The sequence below is a fragment of the Teleopsis dalmanni genome, chromosome 2 (genome assembly GCF_002237135.1).
Source record: "Teleopsis dalmanni isolate 2A chromosome 2, ASM223713v2, whole genome shotgun sequence".
Lineage (NCBI taxonomy): Eukaryota > Metazoa > Arthropoda > Insecta > Diptera > Diopsidae > Teleopsis > Teleopsis dalmanni.
Genome location: NC_051847.1, coordinates 56,553,463 through 56,567,529, shown reverse-complemented (window position 1 = coordinate 56,567,529; position 14,067 = coordinate 56,553,463). Strand labels below are relative to the sequence as shown.

General features: G+C 29.3%; 5 protein-coding genes across 6 annotated transcripts; 3 read left to right on the top strand and 2 right to left on the bottom strand.

Moving 5' to 3' along the window:
• The first annotated feature begins 4,883 nt into the window (after nt 1-4,883).
• Nucleotides 4,884-6,180, top strand: LOC119678722 (probable inactive tRNA-specific adenosine deaminase-like protein 3). Of its 2 annotated transcripts, XM_038090722.1 has the most exons (2): nt 4,884-5,701; nt 5,795-6,180. In XM_038090722.1, exons 1-2 carry the CDS (start codon nt 4,996-4,998, stop codon nt 6,124-6,126), a joined length of 1,038 nt encoding a protein of 345 aa, XP_037946650.1. In that variant the 5' UTR covers nt 4,884-4,995; the 3' UTR covers nt 6,127-6,180. The 2 variants fall into 2 exon arrangements, with proteins under 2 accessions (XP_037946650.1, XP_037946649.1); XM_038090721.1 differs by having other exon boundaries at nt 4,884-6,180.
• Nucleotides 6,181-6,345: 165 nt separating this feature from the next.
• On the bottom strand, nt 6,346-7,337 carry LOC119674612 (28S ribosomal protein S28, mitochondrial; the record flags this gene model as incomplete). The annotated part of the gene is made up of 3 exons (XM_038085759.1): nt 6,740-7,337; nt 6,564-6,685; nt 6,346-6,505 (listed from the first exon to the last, which is right to left on the bottom strand). Coding segments are annotated over exons 1-3 (525 nt in total), but the record flags the coding sequence as incomplete, so codon positions are not given.
• Nucleotides 7,338-8,191: 854 nt separating this feature from the next.
• Nucleotides 8,192-9,024, top strand: LOC119678721 (protein FAM136A-like). The gene is made up of 3 exons (XM_038090720.1): nt 8,192-8,485; nt 8,550-8,714; nt 8,790-9,024. Exons 1-3 carry the CDS (start codon nt 8,399-8,401, stop codon nt 8,976-8,978), a joined length of 441 nt encoding a protein of 146 aa, XP_037946648.1. The 5' UTR covers nt 8,192-8,398; the 3' UTR covers nt 8,979-9,024.
• Nucleotides 9,025-9,093: 69 nt separating this feature from the next.
• On the top strand, nt 9,094-11,668 carry LOC119678720 (protein FAM136A-like). Its single transcript, XM_038090718.1, has 5 exons — nt 9,094-9,284; nt 9,343-9,507; nt 10,749-11,183; nt 11,252-11,288; nt 11,477-11,668. The coding sequence occupies exons 1-3, from the start codon at nt 9,198-9,200 to the stop codon at nt 10,935-10,937; spliced, it is 441 nt and encodes a 146-aa protein (XP_037946646.1). The 5' UTR covers nt 9,094-9,197; the 3' UTR covers nt 10,938-11,183; nt 11,252-11,288; nt 11,477-11,668.
• A 33-nt stretch (nt 11,669-11,701) lies between these two features.
• LOC119678719 (cysteine dioxygenase type 1) lies at nt 11,702-12,678 on the bottom strand (the record flags this gene model as incomplete). Its single annotated transcript, XM_038090717.1, is given in 2 exon segments — nt 11,702-12,037; nt 12,105-12,678. Coding segments are annotated over 2 exon segments (732 nt in total). The 3' UTR covers nt 11,702-11,858.
• Nucleotides 12,679-14,067: the final 1,389 nt, after the last annotated feature.

Below are 14,067 nucleotides of genomic sequence, written 5' to 3'. Positions count from 1 at the left end.
GTGGGTATGGCGCAGACGTTATCACAAAATCATAAAGCAGCATTGGAAGTATTTGATAGAAAAGTTCTTCGTAAGATCTCTGATCCTCTACAAGTTGACGAAAACTATCGCATCCGAATGAACCACAAGCCCAAAGAGCATTTTCACTACATTCATATATTTCAGCAAATTAACATACAGCAGTTTCGCTATTTTAGTGATGCCGTGAAAATAGATGATTATGGAAAGTGGAAGCGTAAAGTTAGACCGTATATTCTATGGTTTGATTAAGTGGAGATTGGAGAAGATGCGCACGGAACAGAAGCGCCTAGGGAGACATGCTATGTCAGGCCGAAACCCAGTATTGAGTTGTGCTAGCAGCTGTTAGCTAGCACTTTCGAAAATGTTTATTACTACATTATATATACATATATAACTTTTTGTATGAAGAATTTATTAACAAAAAGGTAATGTGTCCAAGTAATGATAATATTATATTTATCTGATATGATTGAATATGTATGTTTAACAATGAGGAGAAGGAAACATCAGAACATGTTCAATGCAACTGCCCAGCGGTGGCAAGACGTAGACTCGATTACCTTGGAAGCGGGATATTAGTCCCAAGTCAAATAGGTAAAATTAAGCCCACAGCAATTACAAGATTTATAAGTAGTCTAAAATTGTCCTAGTTGGGCCTTTAGGCGCACAATAGATCTTTTAGGTCAGGGTGTTTTAATAGCCTATTACTTAAAATAAAAATAAAAAATGTTTAACAAAATTTCTATATAAATTATATCCTTATTTTCTGATATTATTCCTTTTAATTTTATTTAAGATTATTTTATTCTTAGACATTCTATAACTGTTTACATTTTGCCGCTGTTTCCGTTATTATTATTTTTGTTAATGGTTTCATATATACATTAGAGCTAAGTTGAGAACTTTGCGCTTATTCAAGATAAAAAGTTTGCTTTGAAATTGATAACAATTTAACAATCCAACGTCAGAAATCAAGAATATGACAATCAGAAGAATGGCCTTAAGACTTTTTTAGCGAATGCTGGGTTTGCGTGATTCTTTTTCCAACTTAAGAAGAAAACAGTGGTTATCAATGCACTAAATTGGTTGCTTTCTTTATTTTACCAAGAACAGAAGTAGTGTCACTTAAACAGATTTAACTCAATACTAATGACCTAAAAATCATATTAACTCCCATGTAACAACCAACCTCTACTATCAACCTATTACCATTGTATGATGGCTTGATTACGTTATCCAAAAAGATAAAACCACAGAAAAACAGGAAAACCACAAAATCGATGACGAGGCGCAGTACAAGACCTAAACTAAACTCATTAACACTCCAAATTACTAAATCAAGACTAAATACTGTGAAAGAAACTCGAACCCACATCAACCCGATGTTAAAAATAATTATGATACTATGCATATATAAATAACAATTGTACCTATTTACTTATTTATATATTATTCATCAAAGTAAGATTTCTAACTATGGAATTATTTTGTTTTGGTGCTAATCACTGAGGGAAAAATTCATTATTCAGGCAGCTCTAATTATAACCAGCTCTGATCTAAAGTTGGCAAGCTGATTTGCGGCTAGCTATACATATGTGTGTGTAGATTGTGCGTTATGTTGATCTCCAAATTTAATGCTAATTTGTCCAGAAATAGACGAAATCACAGATTTAATGGATTTAGTATTTAGATTAATACTTTATTCTTACTTTTTCTAGTATTATTTTACTTAATATAGTATTATTTTGAAATCTAGTGATCATTTACAGATATAGCCCTGCTGTTGTTATTGTAGCCCGCAGATATCGGCATTTGGTCGTCGTACATCCCAGTCGGGTGACTCTGAGATGTAGGCTCGCCCGTTCTTAAAACCACAGATATAGCATTAATATACTACAGTGTTGTTGTTGTTCTTCGGTTTGGTAATAACCCATTATAAATAATGATTCTAACTTTAAGAGCAAACCCGACTTAAACTGCTTGCCTAGCTCAGAGACTTATTGATCTATTTGACGTCTTTCCTTGAAATAAGTGTTGAAAAGCAGAACTTTAGCAATAAGAGCCATAGTAAGTGTCTCTTCTAATTAGGGCTACAAACGGGTTCTGACCCGTTGTTACCTAATTTTTGGGTATAGATGCTTACTAACTAATGGCTTATCAATACCATCATTATTTTTTTTACTTCACTTCTGACTTTGCTTAATAGAATTTTCGTTCCTGTTAAGCTGTTGCATGTTTATGTTCGTTTGACTTTCTCATATATTATTGTAACATATTTTTACGGATCATACTATTATAGTCTCGTGTAAAAAAGGATCTGCGCTTTATCCACTAACCAATCGGTTATTAATCATATTACTACTTTTCCTACTACGGTTCAGACTCTGCTCAGCAGGATTACCGTTCCCGATAAGTTGTAGCACTGTAATGTTAGCCTGAATTATCCCCGCATATTCAATATATTTGTGCTTATATAGTCACGTACAAAAAAAAAGGACCTAAACCCGATGCCTACTAGCCATTAACTTATGAACACTTATATTAGTTTTTCTACTTCGCTTATAATTCTGTTCAGTAGAATCTTCATTTCCGATGAATTATAGTAATGTCATGTTAGTTTTAATTATTCACATATTCGATATGTTTATGACGGATAATGCTTATAAAGTCTTGTGCAAAGAAGTTCTAAAATATGATTCCTATTGATCAATGGCTTATCGATACTACCACTACTTTTCCTACTACTTTTCAGACTCTACTTAGTAAGATTATCGTTTCTGATAAACTGGAGCATGTTCATGTTAATTTGGATTTTTTCCATATTGGCTATGTTTGTGATGAATTATGCTTATATAGTCTCTAAACTCGAAAAATTTCTTGAAAGCTGTATTTGACAAATACATTTTTAAGCCCCTTTTTTGATTATAGTCAAGAGGCGGTATTAGTAAGTAATTTAACTAGATACATTCAAAACTGAAGTGATTTTCTTATATTTTTTTTTTAATTTTCCACAATAGTTTACAGATATAGATTATAGATATATTTAATTATAGTCAAGGCGCGGTATTAGTATGTCAATTTGACTAGGTGCCTTTAAAACTGAATTGATTCATTCTATATTTTTTTGTTTATTTTGAAAACAGATTATAATTAATAATTTATCTGTTGAATAATCTGTTCTTGTAATCTGTTTTTTTGTATTTTATTTAATTATTTATTAAATATAACAACAAAATATAACAATACAGATCTTCCTATATCATATTGCTTTAGACCCATCTGTTTCTGTCTTTTTCTATTTATTTTTATGAAGAAAAAAAACTTATAATATTTGCATATTATATAAAACCATATTTATATATATATATATATAAATATGTCAAGATACATATATATATTTAAAAGAATTTATAATAATTACAACAAATTGAAGAGATTATGAAGTATTCTTTGCCAGAAAACAGCTGAGCACGAACTTCTGAGAAATTAAGTGATATGCACATATAGAGATAATATATATATATAAAGCTATATACATATTTGTCAGTGCAATATGTCATGCATGCATTTTAATGAAAACCACTTTTATTGAGGCAAGTGTTTTTATATAAACATTTTAAAATGAGAATTAATTTTAAAATGTAAAAAGAAAAAACAAAAAACAAAGAAAAATGCAGTTTACTTTAAATATTTGCTGATTTATTGCGATTGCAATGAAAACTGATATTTATTTTAATTTTATGGGATAGTATTGAATATTAATATCTCATAATTATATCGTTTTGAAGACACACTTGTGTATATCATGTTCTAGACCTTATTGTTATAGAGTTATCTATAAACGAACAAATGAATCATAGAATTTTCTAAATAATATAAATTATTTAAAGCAAATAATTTGTAATCAATTAATAATAAAAACATATTTATATTTTAATAATATATATAAATGTATATATATAAACACTTGTGCGGAGACACAAATACGAAGTACAAAAAAAAAAGAAGCACAAGTGCAGCACCTACCTGAATTGTAGTAGTCATCATAATCGTCGTTGTCTGAATATTCCATGTCCGACATTATAGCAGCCTTGTTTTTGAAGCAATGTTACGGAGTCGTGGTTGTTGCAAATTTAAAACCAATATTTTTATATTCTACTATATTGTTTTTTAAAACAAACCACAGTAAAGTGCACTATATCTACTCCTACCAAGAGAGGGGTGAGGTTGGTTGTAGTACACAGATTTTCTGTTCAAATATTATTGCTGGCGCTGGTGGTGGATGTTGTAAATTGTAAATTGACTCACTCACTACGTACATAAATACACTATGGGGTGGTTTGTAGCTTGAAATGGATGTTAAACATATAGATTATAACATTTTTCTTATAATTTAAACTTAATTTTACACTTTTACTATATTTATTAATAAACAATTTGTTGTAGTGAACACTTTAAGTACAATTCCATTTCATTTACTAATCACGAAGTACACTGCGTGGGGTATTTCTTTTTTTTTTTTACTACCATAATATTTCAACCGTATTCATTATAAAGTTAATTCATTTATATTAAACAAAAATTATACACTTTATTCTACAATCTACAATCGAAAATTTTCTATATTACAATCGTTTGTTTTATTCACTTAAACATTTTAGATAATTCATGTATACGATTGAACGGCCGTGGAGAAATACAAACAATAGCAGGAAAAAATTTTCTGTCTTCTCGTCGTTCTTCCAACGTTAAGTTAGTTGCGTTTGTAGTTAAAATTCACAATTTATAACGAGCACTGCATTATCGATACACCTGTTCGTAACAGCTGATATGAGTTTAGCGTACGATTAGTCAATAAACGCTTTAACAACTTTGTTTACACATTAAAACAGCAAATTATATATAGTTCTTAAAATTATAATCTAACTTTCACAACAAATTTTAATAAGTAAATCAACAAACTAATGTTTCATTATGGAACCAAGTGCAAAACGTTCCAGATTACAACAAAATCTAAATGTGAAAATAAAAGCTATATTATCGGATGCATATAATTTAAACCAACCATTGGAAAGTGTTTATATATGCCAAGTGAATAATAAAAAACAAATATCAGTTATTATGAAACAATTAGCCGAATTGCTACCACTGACAACGCTGCAACATCTTAAACGTGTTAATCAAAATAATATTATTATATGCAAATCTAATGATCTTGCCGAGTTGCCACTAAAAACATACCTACAGAATGCGAAATTAAGTCCTGATATAATTGCAAATATTATTGACAATGTTAAAAAAATTAAAGTTCCCGGTGCCGCCACAAAATTACGTATGCAATACACAGTCATGCATAAATTATGGCCATGCAAATTTCATCCTGACAAATATATGGAATCACTCTATGATGGCACTAATTTTACAATAACGCAAAAAAATTTTCATACCAAAATGACAAATCTAATTTTAACACTATCCAACGTCTTGGAACAAAATAAACCGTTTGGTATTTGTATTGATCCACGCACAAATTCAATAGTTGCCTTAACAGCCAGTAAAACAGATTTAAGCTCTGTTATGCATTGTCCTATGGTATTAATAGATTTAGTAGCAAAGACACAAGAAGGTGGTGCTTGGTGTACAAAATTAAAAAATCTTCGCACATCAAATGAAGAAAATTGTAAGGACTTTAATAAACTAATGCTAAACGGAATTGACAATAAATATTATAATTTTATTAAAGAACATGAACAATTTTTTGATATACTCTTAGGTGGGGAACCACCCCGAACTGCAAAAGTTGCAGATTGTATGCAAGAACAAGATAATATAGATAATGCAATCGATAATTTAGCAAAATATGGACCATACTTATGTACTGGTTATGATGTGTACCTAACCCACGAGCCGTGTTTAATGTGTGCTATGGCATTGGTACATAGCAGAGCAAAGCGAATATTTTTCATACATACGTCTTCAAATGGCGCACTAGTAACTCGTTTCAAACTGCATGCCGTTAAGGAAATCAATCATCATTATGAAGTCTTCCAATGCTTACTGGACAATTCCGAAGACATAAATAGTACAAATCCTCAAAAGCAATAATTTTACATTGTGAATATAGAAAATACTGCTGTTTGGATACAATCCTATAGTTAAATTGCCTTTTTAATAAACTAATTAGTTTTAAGTTATCTTTTTTACAAACTAACAAGTTTTAAATTACTATTAAAAACAAAAGAAATTTAATGTTAAAAGTTTGTTTAATAAACTTACACAATGTTTTTGTAAGCAAAATTGTAATTATTTATTTGAAAATTATTCTGCTGTAATTTTTTGTGTATCTTGTTTTACAGGTTTTATTAAACCAAGTAATTGACAATCAGCTTCTAAAATCGTCAAATCTTTATTAGAACCTAAGAATTTGGTTGATAATTCTAAATCTTTAATTCTTATGCGTACACGAGCACCTCGCACATATTCACTATAAAAATTTATAATTAGTATAAAAATCTAAATAATAACTTTAGGCATATACGTACGATCCATTACGTGCTGGCCTAGTGCATACACAATGGAATTTCCAACCAAAATCTATATATAAGTCGTCATCAACGACATGAAATATTTTACCGCTTACTATTTTGCCCTCAGGATCACCTAGCTAAAATAAAATAACTTTAATATTAAATTTCTTAATAAAATAGATAAAACATACATCTATAAACTTTGAATGTCTTAAAAGTGATGCAAATGTTCTTGTTTCCGCTGGTTTTTCTTCTACTGCTGGCGATGTGTATTTTTCAAATGCACGAGCAAATCCTCCTTTTACATTTGATGTTGTTGATTCAGTTTCTGTATTGACGTTATCACTAAGTAGTCTACAAATATTTTTACTGTACGGATTTATTAATTTTATGTGATTAATTGATAATTTATTTATTTTACAGAGAAAAGACATTTTAAATAAGTTAAATAATTTGCAGTATTAATATTTTTAAGGTTATATTGACAAAATAACAGCTGTGCTGGGTGCGTTCAGTCAAACCAAATTTGAGTTTAAAAAGTTTAGCGTTGTACAATGAATAAAAACATGAAAGCTCTATTCACACCGCTAAATTTAATTAGTTATTTTGGAATTAACTATCTATGAGCTATGCTACGCAGGCAATCTAATTATTGTCATCACTTATGTTGTTCCTTTTGATGTAAAGCCTAGTATATTCATCTCGAAAGAAAAATGTTCATAAGACTTCATGTAAAAGTTATCCACAATTTCAAATTCGGTAATTCTTAGATGAAGTTTTGTGTCAAATGGATGTTAGTACTAGGCTTTAATAAAAAAATTAAAAATATTAAAAGCAAGAACTGTGATGATTAATTTTATTTACTATTTATTTTGAAATTGTCAATCCAAAATAACTAACTTTATAATCATATGTTTTTATTTACATTGTTCTGTGTAGAAATTACAAAACTATAGATCTGTTCCACGAGCTACTCATAGTAACTTTGAGTAAATACTGTGTATACACAAGCGCGTTCCATCAGCAAATTTTTAAGTATTTTTGTGTAAATTTTACTTCTGTTTTACTCATGTTTTACTATGAGTAGCTCGTGGAACAGACCTTATATTTATTTGTGTATATAAATTATACTTATAACATTGCATGTAATAAATATAATCAATGTATACAATTTTAAATTTTTCCAATTAATTTTTACTAATTTAAAATAAATTTTAATTTTGACTGCCTGATTAATTGGGGTTGTATTAATATTAGGTCTGTTTCACGAGCTACTCGTAGTAACTTTGAATAACACTGTGTATACACAAATGCGTTTCACCAGCAAATTTTCGTGCAAAATTTACTTGTGTTTTACTTGAGTTTTACTCTAGACTTATTATTAATTAAGTGACGTGCTTAAAATCGAATGTTCGTGTATATTCAGAGTCCACATGAAGTGTTTACAGTCTCCATAGCTTCCGAGCGGAATATGTTTATGTTAACTTCGAATAGTTTTTTATATACGGTTTGCAATCAGCTGTTTATACACAGCACAAATTTATATGAATTTCGAATTTCTTTAATTTTGATCGCTCATTGACCGTACAAACAGCTTTCGTGCCTTAATTTGATTACTATAAGTTTATTTAAGTGCAGTGGGAATATGGCATAATAAACGTATTCTACACAATTATTTGCACATTTACATTTGACTGTTTCATGCACTAAACACACACCAAATTATTTCCTGTCTTATTATCAAATTTGACACTTAAATCCACACCGGTCCAGCTTTCAACAAATGAAAGTAATAATTTTGAAAATTGTGTAACTGGTAGATAAAGTAATTTAATTATTTTGAAATAAAAATGATTGCCCAACAAAGACAACGCATTGAACATGCAATGACGGAAATGATAGATGATATGGACAAATCGCATTTACGTAAATTACAGGTATTTTAGAAATTTGCTTTGCTACTTTGATAAATTATGGATCACTTTACCAACTCTCTAACAGACAAATATGCATTTATGTGCAGCTAAATGCTGCCAGGACATGGATTCTTCTCTGGAGAGTGTACAACGCTGTGTTGACAGATGTTCAACACCACTGACACGAGCGCAAAACTATGTACAACATGAATTGGGCGAATTCCAAGGGCGACTACAGCGCTGTATAATGGTAAGTTTATAATTAAAATAAAAGAATATATTTATATTCCTTATAATTTTATTAATACTTTTCTTATTTTGTTAGCAATGCAATGATGATGTGAAAGTCAAAATGCCACCAAATCCATCAGAAGATGAAGTTTCAAAATACACAGATCAATTCGAACGATGTGCAATCAAATGTGTTGATAAACACGTAGGCCTGATACCAAGCATGATGAAAACAATGAAAGCTGTACTCTCCAAAGGTCCAGAAGGCATACCTCAAGTTTAATTTATATATTTTTATTTTTATAAAAACAAAGACAACATGAAAAATCTAGTAAATTTGAAAATTATTGAATTAAATTTTAATATAAAAATATATTTGTTTAAAAAAAAATTAAAAAGCATTTTAAAAATTGATACAAATGTTAAAAATAATTATTTGGTTTCAAAATTTTTGTACAAGTTTATTTTTTACCGCCTTTACTGTCAATTCGAGTGCGTAAAAATGCTTGAATTACAAAGAAAGCGTGTGGAGCGTGCACTTGCTGGCATGGTTGATAAATTATACAAATCCAATCTACGCCAGTTACAGGTAATAAATTTTATTAATTTCCTTTATTTGCTTATTTACAAAATATAAACATTTTTAGATGGAAATGCACGTTTGCTCTGCCAAATGTTGTGAGGATGAAAATGGAAGCATTGATTCAGTTTCTAAATGTATAGAAAAATGTACCAGACCATTAGTACGTGCACAGGAATACTTGCAATCCGAATTTGTAGAATTTCAAACTCAGTTGCAGAGTTGTGTGGCGGTTTGTAATATATTTAATACATATTTACTCAATGTATCTTTAGCATACTGCTGTTAAGTCTGTTGAGGATATTATGAGCATTAATCTATGTTTATTAGGCTTTCTATAGGATTCTAAAGATTGTTTTAATTAATTTGACAGTAGAAAATTTGCATAAATTATTTAGTTTTAAATAGGGAGGTTGGAAACAAAATGTTAATCCCTCGTTGGACTTTTTGTTTACTAAAAATAACCCGAGAAGTTAAAAGTAAGAAAAAAAATATATAAATATAAAAATTACAATTATAAATAGTAAAATAAACGACGTAATCAGCTACACACTGTGGACCTAAATCCAATTGAATGTAGTCTACACATTGTGGACCTAAATCCAATTGAATGTAGTCTATCACATCAAATATCTATTCATGGGAAATAGCCGGGTTTGTGTCCGGGATCCACATGACTAAACGCCGTTCAATAATCCTAAAAGCGACAATACAAACAGATTTTTGTAGCCTACAACAACAACATTCCTTGTAAAAGAAACGGACTCACTAATGATAACAGCACTATCATTATATATAACACCTAATCATCAATGTGGTTAATAGCGAAATCATAGCAAACTATGTATCTTGGATAAACTACTAATAGTTTATCTGCTATTTTATATTTGTAGGATATATCGACCTTTAAATAATACTAATTTTATTTCGCAATAAGATGCTTTTCAGAAAATACAGCTTTCACACGAAAACGGAACTATTCTGAATGCGTATACTAAGTCAACGGTAAAAGTAATGCAACAAGGAAGAGGGATCTCTCAATTTTTCATCTGGACTCGAGTCAATCTTCAATTTAAATCTCACCCACCTATAACGATTTCTTCTCTGTATTCCCCTTTTCTTACCTTTAACCACCACCCGTCTACATCGTCTTGTACATCGTTTCATGTTATCTGCTTACAGGTCCCAGCAGGTCACAAAAACAATAGAGGTCTTCCAACCCATTCTCACTCTAAAATAATCTCCTCTTCTCTTACACAAACAATACCCATCCACATTCTAACTCATGTATTCGTCTTGTAATTTAATATTTTTCTATAAACTGAAATTGTCTAAAATTATAATTGGGGATATATAAATAGTTTTTCAGAAGAATATTATATCTGATTTAGATTAGTAATATATAGCTTAATTTTTTTTATATTGTATACTATATATATTAATGTAAATTACTGATCTTTAAATATTTTCAAGGAGTGCAATGTATCTAATCATGGTAATGCTGCGAAATTTATGGACGAAGCAGAGCTTGAGAAATTCCGAGCCCGATTTGAAAAGTGCGCTACGAAATGTGTAGACAAGCAACTTAGTTTAATCCCGACAATGTTGAAAACTATGGAAACTGTGCTTTCCAATGGACCTAACAATTTAAAACGGGCATAGTTTTATTCAACTCAAAAGAACATTTGCCCTAATATTCTGTGAAAACAATTACCATTTACATTGGACAAAAAGCTTATTGAATTTTCTATATATAGGAAGCCTATGGATTTTTGATTTTGAATATTAAGACAACTTTACTTGTAAATTGTGATACTATAACCAGTCGAAAAGTTTAAGAAATTAAATTGCATTCTCTATTCAGCAAATGGATCGCAAGGATATTAATACACATTTGCTGATAAATTGGTATATTATATATAGTTATGATACGAGTATATAATCAATTTAAAAACTTTAAATGTATAATATTTTAGGCTAATGGATCCTAATAATATTAAGACAACGTTGCTGGTAAGATGATAATTTTTATATATTAGAACTAGTGAACGAGTTTAAAGACGTTAAGTCTATATTCTCTTTAGGCTTATATATTCCAAGAATATTAAGACAATTTTATTGATACATTGTATACCATAACTAGTCAATGAATTGGAACACTTTAAATATATATATTTTTTAATCTAACGGACTCCTTGCAGATAATAATGACCAGACGCTGATTCAATGGGTTGATCAATGGACTTCGTAAAATAAAAATAGACATACTCCACATATTTTCTTACATTGAAAGATTTGCTGTTATTGCTTATATTTTGTATTATTAACAACAAATTGGATTTAAATTTTTAAAACTAATAAATGCATTCATTTTCGGCAAACAATATTGTAAAGACCCTATTTTATATGATATATCTTTATTTTATTCGTTATTTACATACATATACACATTAAATATACATAATTTATATATTAATACAAAAAAACTAAACTTAAATGTTAAGTAAAATGATTTTCGATGTGAAAAACAAACAAAAAACAGGTTGACTTAACTGCTACAACTTTGGATTCTCTTCTTCTTATTTACTCTTGATTATTCTGTCGTACACCATATTTACTCCAGAATGTAACAGAACAGGATATTTTCTTTCCAGAATTTTTATGAAACACTGAACATGAGTTGAATGGTGGACAATATAAATGCAAAGAAACTGATGTGTCGGAATGACTGGGATTTTCAACGCGATGTAAACCCAAATTATCTGTAAAATCCAAACAAAAAGATTAGTTTATTTCATAATAAATTAATTTTTTAAATATTTCACATACCATTTATATAAGCAACATCATTTGTTAATATCTGACTATGTCCAGTCTCCTGTAATTCTGCACTGTCAAATTCATCATGTTCTTCATCTTCAATATTTCTGCCAATATCAGCTTCAATTGTAGTTGATGTATGTACGGTTTTAGGCATTTCATAACGGGTCTCTTTCAATTCCCCTTTTAACATTTTCATAAAACAATGCGAATCGGCATGATCATGTATAGCTGAGCTATGTCCTTCACCCCAGCACAATATCATCAAGTTGAATTTACCATTACCAGCATCAACTAGATTTCTTGTATATTTATAACGATCGAACTTTGCGAATTTCTTCCATTCTCTTGGTTTCGATTGATAAGAGAGCATTAAATGATTAACCATTTCAATATTAACATAATTAGTTGAGAACTCATGATGCAGTGCGTCTATCAGATCTTGTAATGTTTGTATGACTGGTCCAAATTTTAACGGTTTCTCAATGCCACGAAAATGATGCGTAGCCTCACGTAAATATTTCTCTTGATCCATTTCGGTATCAATTTTGGATAGCGCCATTTTAAAACTGTTTTGATGAACCTTAAAAAATAAAATTAATTTTAATTAGTTTTGATTCGAGAACCAATTATATTAAAAGAAGGGCTTAATTAATGGCAATGGCTTAATTAATTTATAGCATTAATCGATTAATTTATTATTTTATTACTTGAATATTAATTTATTACAGAGTATTTAATGATAGAATTGAAAACAATGGGTCAAATCCAATTCTTCATATATACACAACTTCATCGTATACGTGTGAAAACTAATCTCGATAGAATACAGCGTGCTTTGAGCTTAGATCGTACCATAGACGGGAAGACAGGCAACGTCTTAACGTACAGAACTTATAATGTAAATGTTGCCCTATTTTCTAGAATCATTACATGGAATGAAAGTATTCAATTTAAATTGGACTATTATGCAGCTGCATGGACAATATTTGTAGTACGCTGAACATTATAAATACAAGTATGTCCTGATTCTCTTCATTAAAAATTAGCGTAAAGTCCTTCAAATGTAGTCATATAAATATTGTAGGTGATTCACAAAAGTTTTAAATAAGTTTAGGAACAATATATAATTTCAAGGAATGCCATGGCGAAAATAGTGTTTTCTACTTAAGGACATTATTCAAGGTTCGAGAATAATGAATATATAAAAGACATGCTTTCATATATGCCTACAAAGAGAAGCCCAGGAGAAAGGTTCAAATTAAATTGCTTTATTCTTATAAAAAAATTTTCTGTTCATTTATACTATATTGAACATGCCATTGATGGGGTAAGTTGATTATTAATTTATAGTTACTTTGGGGCATCAAACTATTAGGAAAACAAATTTGGAAATATCCGTAACGAACTCTAGTGAATCCTAAAAGATTAATAATTTAAATTAAATTGTATTAAATTTCTATACATAAAATTTTAAAGTCAATGTCTTCTGGTTTTAAAAATCAAAGATAAGTGTTATTGCTTTGGGGCTTTTCCCTAAGTTAGAAAACAGATGTCGCAAAAGAGACCTTACACCTTTCTATACCGATAAAAAAATTTTTTCGTGTGTTTATAATGGTTTTCTATTATTCGATCATAGTATTATTTTGAATTTTTTTAAATCTATTCAGTTTCTATTTCTAAGGGTTACTAGGCAAAAGCTTATCACCAAAAAAAAGAACGACAAAATTTTAAAAGAATCAAAGTTTTTGTTATTATGGAAATTTTTGAAATTTTTTAAGAAATTTTTGTTTTTTGAAAATTTGGGAATAATGTAATCTTAGAAATGTATATTGACGCAGGCCTTATTATTCAATAAAAAAATATAAATGTATAAAATATAAATGTATTTTCAATAAAATAAAAATTAAATAAATATATTATTGTCATATAATCGTTATACATATAGTCAAATATACATATATATTAGTAT